The 16096-nt window shown below is 36.5% G+C and overlaps 1 protein-coding gene across 16 annotated transcripts in view; it reads right to left on the reverse strand.

The window, feature by feature from the left end:
• Syne1 (spectrin repeat containing nuclear envelope protein 1) overlaps window positions 1-16096 on the reverse strand; it is a 373023-nt gene that overhangs the window by 64716 nt on the left and 292211 nt on the right. For all 16 annotated transcript variants that reach the window (XM_048800010.1, XM_015502320.2, XM_048799993.1 and 13 more), the window contains 9 exons: window positions 13914-14069; window positions 11927-12097; window positions 9844-9977; window positions 9265-9469; window positions 7132-7314; window positions 6394-6540; window positions 5340-5494; window positions 4442-4589; window positions 1721-1815 (listed from right to left, as the gene is read on the reverse strand). In XM_048800010.1, the coding sequence (XP_048655967.1) occupies window positions 1721-1815; window positions 4442-4589; window positions 5340-5494; window positions 6394-6540; window positions 7132-7314; window positions 9265-9469; window positions 9844-9977; window positions 11927-12097; window positions 13914-14069 (1394 nt within the window). The remainder of the gene's footprint in view (window positions 1-1720; window positions 1816-4441; window positions 4590-5339; window positions 5495-6393; window positions 6541-7131; window positions 7315-9264; window positions 9470-9843; window positions 9978-11926; window positions 12098-13913; window positions 14070-16096) is intronic.

The raw sequence follows: 16096 nt of genomic DNA on the forward strand, positions 1-16096 counted from the left end.
GATATATATATATATATATATATATATATATATATATATATATATATATAATGTATAGATTATATATATGAATTTCCTTTCAAAAACAGAAGTCATTTGTCAAATCAAGCACAGTCGAATCCAAATTTGCAAATTAACTTCATGATACTTCCTTAACATTTATAACATCTGTCAAATCAGAATGAGAACATCATGGAATGTGGAATGGTTCATTTGTGTGTTGCTTTGTGCCAGGTAACCACCCAGGATCTCTATGGGGCTCTATCCTCCCTGTGTAGCCTGGTTGCCCTGAGCTACCTGTCAGCACAAGAAACCACTTAGAGCACATCTCCCCACTGCTGAAGCTCTAAACAACAGAGATCATAAATGAACTTTGAGAGTCACGTACATTTGTCATCAGGAAACTTCCTATTGTCAGCAGGTTCTAATCTGATGCTTCTCTTTTTAATTACAACTATCAAAATTCTTATCTTCCAATTTTCTTCTCTCTGTTGTTGTTTTTCCCCTAAATGTTAGCATTTAAAATTTAATAGATGTTGGCTTATAGGGGAATTGTAAATTGTATTTAACATAATGACTTGAATGTTTAAAATATTGTTATAAAGTTGGCTAAAAGATGATAAAGCAAAAGCTAAAAGTTAATTGCATTTGAATTTGTTTTATTTTGAAGGTCTTAAATTCTCAGTAAATCTTGCATTTAAGTTTGGCCTGCTTAGGAAAGAATAATATGGTATCATGTTTTGTTGTTCCACCCTTAACTATGAAAATCTTTTATGTACATCCAAAGAAATAACCACTTAAAAACTGAAATTACTTCCAAAACATTAAAAAAAAACCTTTCACAATAAAATGATTCATTTTCTAACTTTTTTAAATACACAAAGTTAATTATAGTCACGACTACTGGTCCTAACTATGGGGAAGATGTATGCATATAATAAAACAAATGAGTTTAATTCTCCAAATATCACCATGGAAAGTCAATAAGATAAAGAAAATATTGTTCCTAGGAAATGTAAATACTGCACAGAATTGCCAATTCACATGCTATAAATTGGAAGAGAAGCTATGTTTTTACCTCTGAATTTTTATTAAAGAGATAATTTGTCATGTAAATGAAGAGGAAGAAGTATTTCAGGTAGAATGTAATCAGATTTATGGTGACAAATCATTTTCAAACATGGAGGAAGTTTTGTGGCCTGGGAAGGCTGGCTGTGCAGACTACAAACTAGACCCAGGAGCACAAAGCCAGAGTCTGCTGCTCCTTGGTTTTGTGACCTTGGTCAAATCAGTCCACATTTGTGGGTCTCAGGTTTTTCATCTCCGAGTAAGAAAGATGGACTAGTGATATCTATCCTCCTTTTAGGAATACAATTTCGATAATTGCATGAGAATATTAGAAGCATCTGTTTATGAACCATTGATACAATTCATTCTGATCTATTCATTAATTCCAGTCTCTACAGATGACTAGTGAAGGTTGGCTAGGTGATTTCCAATTACTCTATGTCCTTCATATCATATAATAGCTGTTCTCTAAAAGGATTCAATACTCACTCATTTCAGAGATTCAGACAAGCCTTCCCTCCAATTACTGAGACTCCACGATAATACAATTGCCTTGAGAAGATTGGCTATGTGCCCTCTAATCTGCTCATTAAAAGGAAAAATGACTAATTTACTGGAAGCTTTCTTCATAATAAGTTATCAAAGATCCTACCTGTCATCAACTTGACCTTGTTCTAGAAGACGTTGCCCATCAATAATGATTGAGTGTAAAATCTGCTGACGGCTGAACATCTCGGCTTGAAACAACTATAATTTTAAAAAAGAAGAGCATACTTTTAGAGTTCCTAATTTTAGTGACCGGTTTTCTGATAACCTTTCAAATGCACTGGGTATAGCAAGACTATGGAAAATATCTCCAGCTGAATCACGATGAGTGTGAAATCCTGACATGTAGGAATATTTATTTTTAGACCATTAATTAAAGTAGGCCTAAAGTTTGGTTTTTGGCTTATTAAACTTAATGACTAAAAGTAGATTTAGGTTTCCCTTCTTTCTCTTTAAATCCCTCAATAAGGTAAGTTGATGAATAATTTGTGTTCTGGTCTTTCTGAAATGTTTTTCAAATTAATTAGTTTAATAAAATTATTTCATTATTAAATCAATAGAAAGGTCTTTCAAATTATTTCCACTGTTTTTAAACAGTTTGGTTGAGATATTATTCACATGTCATAAAATTTGCACATTTAAAATGTCCAGTTTAATAACTTTTATTATATTCCAGACTTGTGCCACCATCTCCATGATCAATTTTAGAATGTTTTCATCGTCCCCAAAGAAATTCTGCCCTCATTAGAAATCAGACCCCATTTCCTCCCAATTCCCAGCTCTGAGCAACCACTAATCTACTTCACATCTCTATCAATTGCTTACTCTGGATAATTCATATAAATCGAGCCAAGTAACATGTGGCCTTTTGTGACTGGCTTCTTGCATGTGACGTTTTCTCTGTTCATCCACGTATCTTGTTCTTAATATCGCTGAATAGTGCTTACATTTTATTTACACTCTCATCCATTGATGGACTTTGTTTTTTGTCTACTTTGTCTATTATGAAGGTACTGCTATGAACATACACTTGTCCAGGTTTTGTGCGGGATATACTTAGGGATGGCATTACTGGGTTATAAGGCAATTCTGTGTTTAGCATTTTGAGAAATGATCCACTGTTTTCCAAAACAGCTTCACCACTTTACAGTCCCATAAACAATGCACATGGACTCTAATATCTCTGCCACTTCACCAATATTTGTCATGTTTTTCATTTTAGCCATCCTAGTGGGTGAAAAATGGTGTCTCACTGTAGTTTTGATCCATGACTTTTATGTCCTCATCTGTCAGCTCAGTAAAACTGGATTTTAAAATATCTACCTTTAAATTTTCTATTTTTAGAATTCCAAACATTTTAAAATTCATCTTATTCTTTTTTAGAACAAGTTTCTCTCAGTTCTTAGGTATGTCCCATCCTTCTATGAGCATGTATTTGACAAACACCAATACATAGCAAAACAGGGATAGAGTTGGCAAATTAATTAATATACTATTTGTATGTAGTTCTTTCTCCTTATTTCTTGAGAAATAATTATAATGCAGTTCGATTAAGAGATATGCTTGAAGATATTTGACAGATTGGTGTCTTGCTATAAAATTAATTTATGTTTTTTAAAGAACACATGATTTTAATTGGCCCCAAACTTTTTGCTCAAAGCATATTCTCTTAAACAGTTAGCCTTGGCAATGGTAATGCAGTCTACAATGTAGTTGGAAAACTGTGTGGCTTTCTGCACTCCTTTTCCTCTCCAGCTCTATCTCCAATAAGTAGCCTTAAGCACAACTCTAGCACTATGCATTACAAAGTATTGATGCTTGACATATGTCTACAAACAGCTATGGAGCAGAGAACTGGATCACTTTTTTTTTTTGTCAACATCTTCTAGCAATTAGAGAAATGCAAATTAAAACTACACCTCACTCTAACTGGAATGGGAATTATCAAGATTATAAGTAACAACAAATGTTGGCAAGGATATGGGGGAAAGGGTATAGTTAAACATTGTTGGTTGAATTGCATATTGGTACAACCAATCTGGAAAGCATTATGAAGTCATCAGAAAACTAGGAATTGGAACACCACTTGACCCAGCTGGCCCACTAGTTGGTATATATCCAAAGGAGTGAAAATCAGCATACTACAGTGACACAGCCATATCAAAGTGTATAGCAGCCCAATTCACAATAGGTAAGCTATGGAATCAACCTAGGTGCCCATCAACAGATGAATGGATAAAGAAAATGTAGTATATATACACAATGGATTATTATTCAATCATTAAGAAGAATGACTTTGCCAGCAAATAAATGGGTCTGGAAACTATCATGCCAAATGAAATAAGCCAGTCCTAAGAAACCAAAGGTCAAATGTTTTCTCTGATATGTGGAAGCTAACCCACAATAAGGGGCAGGGAGGGGAAGAATAAAGGTTCAGTAGATTAGACATGGGGGATAGAGGAAATAGAAAAAGGATAGAAAAAGAAAAGGCAGTGGAATGAATCTGACATAATTTTCATATATATATGAAAACACCACAGTGAATCCCTCAACAACAAGGATTCTAATTAGAATAAGACATATTCCATGCTTGTATAATTATATCAAAATGGGTCCTACTGATATGTATAACTAAAAAGAAACAATAAAAATATTTTAATAACATAAAAAATGAAACAATTATCCCATTAAAAAAAGATATTAAAATTCAGCTTGCAAATATGATGCACGTGACAGAAAAAAACTCATTTTTCCCAGGTGGAAGTTTGTACCATCTTCCAAAAGCCAAGAACACCTTGGTACCCGCCAAACTACTGGCATTACCCACCTCATGTGCTCTCTGCTGTTCCAATAGATGCTGATAGTTGCCTGAAATCTCTACTGCTAACTTTTGTTCCGTTTGGACCAAGAATTCCATCCATGTTTCACATTTTTCCAAGAAAGTCTGATGTTGTAGTAAAAATGACTGCAACTTACTGACAGAATGAAGGATATGTAATAATAGTTATTTTGCTCTTTATTCTTATACCTCTAACATATAAAACTAGATTACATATTCTCTGTCTCCAATTCTAACTGAATCAGTGCATAGCTTTCATGCTGTGTAGCAAAATTTAAAAAAAAAGAAAGATTGAAAAAAGTAACAGTTTAAAATATTACATTTTAAAAATAATGAAAATTTTGCATGTCCCTCAAATATATTCTTACTTTAGAGCTTTTGTTCCTGAATATGAAAAACCACTTTACAATTTGAGTTTCCCACATTTAGTATTCAAGTTTTTCAGAGCTAATAGAATAACCTGAAATTTGTAAATACACACAAATCATAAACTTTTATTGGGCTGACAGATTAGGGCTTTGGTTTGGATGTGTCCCCTCCAAAATTCAGGCCATGAGGACTTCCCCTTTATGAGTGATGGTAAAGCCCTTAAAAGGAGTCTTCAGGCTGCCTTTGGCTCTCTTGGCCTTCCCCCATTTGAGGATGCAGCATCCTGCCTCTCTGGAGGATGCAGCAAGAAGGTACCATCTTAAAGAAAGCAGCTCACTAGAAAACCAAACCTACTGGCACCTTGATCTGGAACTTCCCAGACTCCAGAACTGTGAAAGAATACATTTCTTTTCTTTCTAAGTTATCTTGTCTATAGTTATTTTGTTACAGCAACATAAGCTTCTTCTTTTAACAAAACACATTAAGCCAACTGGGGAGACCAAAATATCTCGTTTACCTGAATCTTTCTGTAGTCTGAGAGGAGTTCTGAGACCAGTGGCGGTTCAGATTTTGCATCCTTTTGATTTCCTTATCATTCAGCGGTAGCCTATATCCCAGTTCATTTAGATGGTCTAAATCTGGAGCCATGCTGCTGAATTTTAACATTTGTCCCTGCAAACAAGATTGAAGGGCAACTTCAGCATCAGCATCAGAAAAGGCACCAGTGTTTTAAGGCACAAAGTAAATTTCTGATTTCAGGAAGAAGCTGATCTTTGGCCTTCTAGACCACTTGCCTGCAATTATTAAATCAATAGAAAGGTCTTTCAAATTATTTCCACTGTTTTTAAACAGTTTGGTTGAGATATTATTCACATGTCATAAAATTTGCACATTTAAAATGTCCAGTTTAACTTTTATTATATTCCAGACTTGTGCCACCATCTCCATGATCAATTTTAGAATGTTTTCATCATCCCCAATTACACCACTATGGCTGTTATGCTACCTAACTACTCATTACCCTTTGTTGGGTGTTAATAGGTTGGTTTATTATTCACATGATTTATTTAACTCATATGCAATTCTCAGTAGAAGTGACAAAGGATGAAAATTACACCGAAAAGGTTTATTCCTACTCTTCTATATTTAATTTATTTATGTTTATTGTTTCATTATTTAATAATAATAATGGTTATAACAGCATAGTTAACATGTATTGAATTCTTACCATGAATCAAACATTGCTTTATAAGAAATCACACATTTTAAACTCAAAACAAACCCAGGAGCTAAGTACCATTGCTATTCCCTCTTTACAAATGAGTAAAGGAGGAGACAAAAACCTAAATAAATTGCTCAAAACCATCCAGGCAGTAAGGGACCCAAAAGTTGGCTGGGCTCTTTCTGGATAGAATGCAAATTTCACCTGAGCTTTGAAATGACACGTGTTGCTTTAAAAGCGTCTCTCTTAGGTCCCTGAAAGGAAATAGGTCTACGCCAGTTCTGAGTTTTCCTGAAGCTTCTGAGGAAAGACACTAGAAGATGTGGGAGGAAGACTTGGATGCACGCACCTTCAGTTCTTCCATCCTCTCCTGGATGGTGGAGAGGTCAGAGGAGTGGGTCGGGTCTTGCTCTTGCAGTATTTCCTGGGCTTCCACCATCCAGCCCTCCAGAGCTTCTAAGCTCTTGGCAAAGGTTTCATAGTCAACTACTCCAGCCTTTTTTACACAAAAGAAATTGGTATTTTAGTGAAATATATTAGTTTTTTAGTGAAATCTCATGAAAGGGTAAGTGGATTTGGAAATTATTTTTCACATTCTTATATCAAATTGACATTTATGAGATGCTATTTCTGAAAAACCAAGGCTATAATGATTTAAGTTTTCTTTTCTTTATTTATGTCATTTTTCTAACAAGAAGAATTATTTCTAGGTACCATTAACCAATAACTGAAGTTATTCTCTAAATAAATTATGAGACATTTGAAAAAATTCCAATTCTTGCAAAAACCTAAGTTAAAGATGAATATTAATACTGAAGCCACTTACTATTTATTAATTGGACATACTATGGAGGCAGGCATGGTTTAGGGGTTTGTCAATAGACTAATTTTAAAATTACATTGAAGGCAACAAGACCAAACCCCTTACCTTCCTCTGCCCCCACTGGAACTCCCAAGTTTGCTTTCTTTTAATTCTTTGGTCCTGGGGGAGGCATTGCATCAATGCGGAAAATTCCATTTCCTGTGTCTATTCCCAGACACTGTAGGCCACCCAGTTCATAACACACACTGAGCATGAGCTCTGTACCTGTAGCACGGTCTGCTGTTTGCAAAGAGCCTGCTCCAGGGCACCTAGGTGTTGAGTCAAAGAGAGCTGATCGGACTGGACGGCTGAGGCTGCTGAAGCACCCACTTGCTGCTTGAGCTGCTCTCCCAGCTCATGGAGAACAAAAAGGGAATCCTTTACTGTCCCCAGTCCTTTGAGGAGGTCCTGTAGGAGACGAAATCATTATGCCCACCAGGAAACATCATGCAGTCAACAAAGGGCCACCCATCTAGGTAGATATAGACACCGATGTCTGTCTAGATGCGTGGTCCTTAGTTGTGGATGGACACAATACTTTAATTTTTTATTTATTTTTATGTGGTGCTGAGGATCAAAACTGGTGCCGCATGCGTGCTAGGCAAGTGCTCTACCACTGAGCCACAACCCAAGCCCAAGACATAGGCAATTCTTAATTGTGAAAATATTACACTAAATAACTTTCAACAGCAAAAAAAAAAAAAAAAAATGACTAGGAAGCAAACTCAATTTTTAAAAATATTAATCATGTGTATCAACATTCTAAATATGTGTGTTTACATACCTAACACACACACACACACACATGCACACTCACACACACACACAAGTACTCTTTTGGTAATAAAAACTGCATAGGTTCATTAGAGTTTATTGGGGAGAAATGTAGAAAAGCATACATAAAAAAGGAAAAGAACCCTAGTAGAAGCAATAACTAGAAACATTTTGATAATTTGTTCCTGTATCTTTATGTGCTTGGTATCAAATTAAAGACACAGTGCTATGTTTTAGGTTATCCTACTTATTTTTATTATACACACCAAGGATTAGTGCAGCCATGGTATCTTGTGTATGTATCTTTTATGGTTACAACCACCACCACTTCAGCAGGGTATAGCACCCAGTGGTGACTCAGGCGAACAGGGTAGGATGGTTTCACCCCTATTCTTTCTATGGCATCTCTCACCTCCACAATTTGTGCAGCCCATTAATGCTCAAAAATACATGTCAGAGAATAAATTAATAAATGTTTCACTTTGCTAATATATTAAGCATGTTATGAGAACCAAAAATTAAGTAATTAAAATGAAACAAACTATTAAAAAAATACATGTCAGAGGAAATTCCCTGGTTCTGGTTTCTACCCCTGCTAAGAGACAACAAGTAGCTACTTTGATTTCTGCTGGTCCCCACCCAGATGTGGCAGAGAGTACAGAATCTGCCAGACCTGCACAGGGACCACTGCGAGAGGAGGAAAAATAAAGGGCTCTGTTAACCTTGACAGTGATAGCAGATGACTCAAGAGAACTGAACAAATCTTGTAGGGGTAAACTATGTGGAAAAACCCCAGTTTATCTTCATTATACATATTAATCTCTTCAGCTTTAAAATAATTACTCAGACTGATTACTCAGAATGTATTAAACTTTTATTTCTATAGTTTTCATAACTTGCCTGATTCTAATAAACTAATTTGGGAATGTTTAAAAGAAGACTTCTGTGAGGAGTCCACTAAAATAAAGACAAAGGAGGACGGATGGTAAGAGCCATGTAATGGATGAAATAAGAGAAGAGCCTTTCTTGAAAATCTTAAGTAGGTTATTGGCAGCTGTAGTGAAAAGAGAATTATCTACAAGCTGTAAAGAAGAAGTATGTAAGTAAATCAAGAGAGAAAGACTTCTTTCTCCCATTATTTCTTAGAGGAAACTATTAGGTAGATGCTTTCACAGTAAATAACTAACTTATAAATGTGTGTGGATGATATCATGATACATTTAACAGTAGATTTTAAAAACATTATTCAATAGGATATTTTTCTCCATGTAGTCAGTTTTATCTTGACCATCTCAGCTAAAACATATAACCCATTTTTCACATGAATTGTATTCCATTGGGAAATATGGGAAAACAATTCTTTTTTAAAAATGGAATAATAGGAGGGGACCCCATAAATCTTATACACATGCAATTGTGTTCTGAAAATCCAGGAGGCTATTTAATACACAAGACAATAATTTTTGGATGATCATCTCACATATTGAGACATATCCGAAGGCTACACACATAAGCCCCAACCCTGCTAAACTTAGGGCGGCCAAGAATGACCTGCTGGGTCAACACAGTAGTTGCCAAACATACATTACAATCCTGGATCCATGTAGCCACTTCCTCGTCTTCGATGTCCTTGTTGGTGGCGGCCTTCAATAACTCATTGGTTCTGTCCTCCTGCTGCTGGACTGTAGAGGCACACTGTTTGGAGTAGTCCTTGTATCTCTGCCAGAGCTGAAGGAGGGCCTTGCTGGAGAGCAGCTGCTCAGCAATCTCTTCCAACAAGTTATTCCATCTGGAAATAATAGCCAACACTCATGGGCAGATTATCATCTCTCACCAAATGCAGTTATTTACTATTTTATTTTTCATGATCCTGGTTCATGTGAATATGAAAATAATGCTGGGATGACTCATTCTCTTTAACATCATAAAAAGTAACTTGTCACACTCAGATTTCAGGGGTTGATAATGGAGATGAGGATAATCTTTATGGACGTGGCAGTTCTAGTTCTTCCTAAATGGTGTCAATCTATGTATCCTTAAACTCATTTAGTGAAAATCAAAATATTAATAGAACAGAATCCACAGAATTCAAATACAAAATGTCAAATTCAACCTTATAATAAGGTTGGGATATAAATAGTATGTAGTAAGCATATGCCATACCTCATATTGACTTCTTTCAATGTATTGGTGAGAGTTTCTGTCACAGGTGGGTGACATTCTTTTAACAGTTGGTTGGTGACAGAGCCAAATTTTTGTAAGCTCTTTTCCTGCTTTTCTAGATCATCATGAAGACTCTGCCCAAGGAGAGTGATAAGCAAGTTTAAAATTATTAACAGATTTATGTACATATATGGCTTTGCTCCAATGCTTGATAAGCTTTCTTTGGTAGTCATTTCTTCTCTTTCTAATGACTTTGTTCTTATGGCTATGAAGAGGTAGGCTTAGTAACTGAACCTTCTACTGACACTGGGGATTAATCTGGAGAAGCTCACTCAGGGTGTCACTGTCAGGAAGCTGTGGGGGAGGTGCGTGTCCATCTGTCACATTCTGGTTCCCTTTGATTCCCAAAGCCAAAACCCAGGTCTCTATTACATGCTTAGAGTAATTCTCCCACAAACACCTGACAACTGAGATTCCAAGTCAAAACTTTTCTGAGAACAAACTCTGGGTTCTGTCACTGGATGTCTTTCCCTTGAGAAGAATTTTAAATATTTAATTGTATTTTTAATTGACAAATAATGATTGCATAGATTTATAGGGTATCATGTGATATATTTGATATATTTTACATTGTGGGATGACTCAGTTAAGTGATTGACATATCATTGCCTCACATATCAGTGTATGTCTAACAGAACTCACAGAAGCTGGAGCAGAATGGCAGTCACCAGGTAAGATGCTAATCAAAGTTTACAGAGCTTCAGATAAACAGAGGGAATAAGCTACAGAGACCTAGTGCACAGAACCGTGGCTATAATTAATAATAATGCATCATATATTTCAAAAATGCTCAGAGCAACTATCATAGTGGAGTCTTCCACTGAGGATGGGAGGAAACTAGTAGAAAGATTTTTTCCCTGGAAAAATCACTGTAGTGACAGACTCACATCTTAATAAAATTTCACTGGTGAAGTAGGCTGAAAAAAATTAGCACTATTTAACACCAACATCTGATTGCCCTTAAATCAAAATATTCAAGGAAAAGAACCTTAATCCCTTCATATCTTAAGACAATTCTGGCAGATATAAAACATGGAATATGTTAAATTAAAAAGTACTTCTAACTTTCTCAAAGTGATGATGTAATTTTTAAATCTACTATACTCAAAATGAGTTTTCATGATTCTTAGTATGTTTAATAACTAAAGTTTAATGGAATTACATTCATATATTTCATCTTTCCTCCCTCTCATCTTACCCAATAAAAGTATTCCCTTAAGAAAATCTGCAGATGAGGTCTGAGCATATCAACTTTGATAGCCAAGCCAGGGACAGGGACATGGAGTAGAATTATAAAGGGCACAGGCTGGGCTCCTGCTGGCATCCCATCCCTCAAGGGCCTGCCCTGACCAGCCCACCATCTACATTATTTAGTCAAGAAGAAAGAGTAGCAACAGTGAGCATGGCCCAGTGCCCAGGGAGCACAGGAGTGAATTGGAGGGCAGCTACCTGAGATAGGAGACAGTGCCGTGTTTAAGAACAATAGCCACCCCCTGAATTGTAGACTGAACAAAACGGTAATGGAGAGACAGGAGACCAAGCCGTAAGGGCTGAAAAAGAGGATTGTGTGGACACATGGGCTAGGCCACTGGCATGATACTGAAGGGAAGGAAACCACTTAATGGTTTAAGTGTTTACCATTCCTTACTATTTTTCTCTTTAATCCCTTAAAATATGCTTGGAGAGGCAGGAAAAAAAGAGAAAGGGAAGACATCAAAGGCAGTGCCAACTGTTCCAGTAAGCTGATTTGGATATAAAAATCATCTTACAAAACACAATTACAGGAATATCTGTATAATAGGATGTTAATAATCACTTGGTTAAATACCAGCTAATCCCGAATTTGGTATCCAAGAACAAATTTGATTAAGTCACAAGAAACGGGCTAAAATTAATTTTAAAGATTTTTCAAAACATTAAATGTAAAGATACGGCAATATTTCCGGTGATGTTGCTGTTTTCTGGTTTTTCCATTTTTCTCAAATTGAGAAGAATGTATGGATGCTTTGTATTCATTCCTTACCTGAAGGTTGTCCACCTGCACTCGCACGGCTTCTAAGGAGCCGGTCAGCAGGTGGAATCGGGACAGAGAATATCTGGCTTCCATGAGGTAACTGTTTATTTCGTCAAAGGCCATTTTGTGATTGCTCCATTGGTCAAGAACTGACTTCAACAGTATCTTTAACTGCCTAACCTTAGGAAAAAGATGAGCATTTGTTATCATTAAATAATTGTAAAAATGATGGCATATATGTCCCACTTGATGAAAAACATCTAAAAACCTCGGCCAGGTTTCAGGCATTGTTAAGAAAGCGCTGCCTCAGAGAAAAGGAAAGGCCCACAGCTACAGATGGGCCAGGCCTGTCCTAAGGAAGTCACAAGGCACACACAATAAGGAAAGGAGCGCCATGAGGGTTTTTAAATAGCCTATTTCTTCTTTGTCTTGTGCTTGTTTTTCATGAGGCAATATTTCCATGAAAGAGCTACTTAATTTATACTTAGGTGACAGATTATCTCTAGACATTTCTGTGATATATAAAATTTTTACAATAAAACACGTTTCAAGTCAGGCTGAAGATGAGGAAAGGCTAGAGAAGAAAGGGAGTCTGGGCAGGGTGCATGGGCTGCAGGAATCCTTTGCCGTCAGTCCCTGTCCCTTAACCTCTGTAGCTCAGATCCCATCTCTGTACTGTGTGGATAGTAACTATCTGTACAAGTACATGCTGAAGGGCACTGGGGCTCATACCGCAAGGACTACTGTTTGTTGATGCACTTTTTCTTACTATTGGAGGATTCTACACTTCATCCAACACGTATTTGTCAAATGTCTTCACTGAGCTTATATCTTGGAGAAAGAACTTTAAACACACAAGGGGATGACGTGGTATGCTAGAAATCGATATATTAGAGGAGTAAAAGCAAAGCAAATCAGAGTCGGGGGTGAAAGGTAAGGAGAAGAAGGCTGTCATTTAAAACAGGTGGTCAGGAAAGCCCTCCATGAGATGGGAACCTGAGCAAAGGCTTTGAGGACAGGGAAGGAACCATGCGATACTTGGACGAAGGTGTTTCAGGCAGAAGGAACAGCAGAGCAAAGTCCTTGAGTGGGGGACATGCCTGCTGAATTCAAGGGTATTGGGAGGTCAGTGTAGCAGAAGCAAAAGAACCTCCAGGATATCAGCAAGAAATGAAGAAAGAGAGAGAGAGAGAGAGAGAGAGAGAGAGAGAGAGAGAGAGGCGCGTGCAAGCAGCAGCAGAGAGAGTGTAAGGCCAGATCATTACCAGGCAGGCTTTGGTCTCATTCTGAACAAGACAAGAAGCTACTATGAGAGTTGGACAGAAGAATGGCATAATCTGACTGCCTTGTTAATCAGCACCTCTGCCATGGAGACTGTTTAGGAGGCCACTAAAAATAATCAAGACCTGTTTGCTAGCTGCAGAGGTGGGGATGGGGTTTGGATTCTAATGTGTTCTGCAAGCACAGCTGACAAGCTTTTCTGATGAACTAGGTATCGGTGATGAGAGAAAGAGATGTGAAGAATGACTCTGAGGTCTTCTGCCCAGGCAATGAGAAGGGCAGAATTGTCAATAACCAAGATGGCAGAATGAGTCGGTTTGTGGGGGGTGATTAGAAGTTTGAGCATGGAAGTTTGAGATGTCCCTTGATCATGCAAGAGGAGAATTATATACTGATTGGATGTCTACCTCTGTCTCTGTCTTGAGTTCAGGAGAGAGATTAAGGCTGGGGATAGACACTGAAAAATTATTTGTGCCTAGACAGCTTTGATAGCTATGACAACGGATGGGAAATGTTTATAATAATGGTTACTATGGGAAACCACAGAAACTAGCCTGTTGTTTTTTAAAGCAGGTTAATGAAATGGGATTAAGAGTACAAAGAGACGATAGATTCAATAATTATTTACTCGATTACTTTAAGAAACCCAAAACACAGAGTTAGGACAAGAGCTGGCGAACACAGTCTTGGAGCCAGTCTCCTCAAGTAGTATTACCATGTGGTCCAGATTTGCCCAGGCTTGGTTGAGCTCCTGCAGGGTGCTCATGACAGTGCCAGAGACTTCTTCTTTTTTGTTCTGAATCAAAGTAAGTCCATTCTGCTCAATTTTCTCTACTTCTTTTTCTTTTGCTTTAATCAAATCTTCTAGATCCTGAAAGGTTTAAAAAATAGTCATTTTAAATTGTTCTATTATGAAACTCTGGGGTGCAAAGAAATTGAGCCATTACAATTTTATGTACTAAAAACCTGTTACACATCCCAAAAGATTATCATTCCCAAAAGAGGGTCTCCACAGCAATACTTCTTCCTACACTTAAATGTGAAAAAATAGTCTTTTTGTCTAGGGGATATCAGCATAACCTAAAAAATGTAAAAATCTGATTACTTACTAGATGAATAAATGGTATCATGCCATTATTTCAAAAAGTTTCAGGGAAAAATACATGTTGGAATTGGTAATATGATTTATCTTCTTAAATTCATAGACGCTGCTATTCATATATGAGTGCAGCTCGTAGGAAAAAATGCAAGAGAGTAGTGTCTGAGACTTAGACTCATTTCTGCTATTAAGCTGTATCATTTTGGGTAAGTGGGAAATTTCCATTGGGCCTCAGTTTCTACCTTTGGGAACTCAGAAGACTGGGAAAATTTTTCTGTTATCCCTTCTCTCTAAAATACTCTGATTTTGTGTAATTCTGAAAGTTATAGACTTTCATTTTCCTTAGGACGTGCATTTTCTACTGTCACAATGAAACGTTGAAGAGAGAAAAATAAAATGAGGAAGAGCTCTGAAGCTCATTGTAACCAATGTGTCCTAACTTACATTTTAATGTCATTTGAAGACTGGAGCTCAGTGAAGCAGACAGAGACTGCCATGAGCACTTTAAGGACAAATAAATGCAAGGTGAAGTGACCCGATGTCCCTCAGGTCCCAGAGCTGATAAAAGTGGGAGGGGCAAGCAGAACCCAAACCTTTCAGCCTCCTGACTCCCAGCCCCTGCTGGAGGTTCCACTGAACCTAAAACTGCACAGGGTGCAAACCCCAGGCCAGGGTGATAGGATAAGACAGGCACATGCTTACATTCCTATCCTCAGGAGTAAAAAATAGATTTGAAGGCCCCGGATGGTAGAAAGGAGAAAATCTCCAAATACTTTAAGTTTGGATAATGTCATAATTATGTAATAAAGACTTTCACCTCTTCTCATGACCCAGATGTTGGGATTGGGTAGCTGTGGATAAGGTATTAATGAGTACCATTTATTATTAATTACAAATTTTGTGCCTCTTATTATTATTGCCTTTTTTGTTTTTGTTTCTGTTGTGATTCAACTTTTTTCAACTGTTTCCTCTTCATTTGGAACATAGGGATAATAATATATTTTCTGCTTACTTTTCTAAAGGCATAAAATTAGATAAATGTATATGAAATATCTTTTAAGCTATCAAAAACTAGCCAATTGCAAGATAATGTATTCACCCATTTGGCAATCTGCCACACTTCAGTGAAATCTATTTATTTTTTTTATATTGTAAATCTATTTATTTTTTAGCATGAAGCAATTTTTATTTGGTGTATGAATTAGAAATTCATGCATTTAGCAGCTTAGAGAGAGCATTTTTGTTTTTCATACTGTCCTATCATGTCTACTTTATAATTCTGTCAATATCATGACAGCTTTGGCAACTGCAAAACGAAACTTGTGACCACGGAGATTACAGGTCTTTTATGCAGTATAGAAAATATAATTACCTTTACATTTGAAAATCTTTTCTATTTCTTTAAGAAATAATTAACCACACATAAGAATCCTAAGTTATATTTAATAATATATAATCCTTATATATTTAATTCACTCATTAGAAATTAAGTTTATCTCCATTTATCCACAGGTGTTAATGCTTTTCAGTAAATGGTATTAAGCAATACATCTCAAAAATGCCCTGATCATGTACATTGGCATAAGAGCAAAACCGAGGAGGAAAACAGAAATATATTTTTTTTAATAAAATAAAGGTGTGTTTTCCCTTCCTTTAAGTAATAATTAAAAGATGGTTCTGTTTCTGATCAATGAAGCTAATCAGAAAGACCAAACCTAACATTTTTTGTTCTAATAAATCATTCTCAGCTGGGATTAAATCATAAATATCAGTTTTTACGTTACATTAAATTAATAAAT

The sequence above is a fragment of the Marmota marmota genome, unplaced genomic scaffold (assembly GCF_001458135.2).
Source record: "Marmota marmota marmota unplaced genomic scaffold, marMar, whole genome shotgun sequence".
In the NCBI taxonomy this organism is placed as follows: domain Eukaryota; kingdom Metazoa; phylum Chordata; class Mammalia; order Rodentia; family Sciuridae; genus Marmota; species Marmota marmota.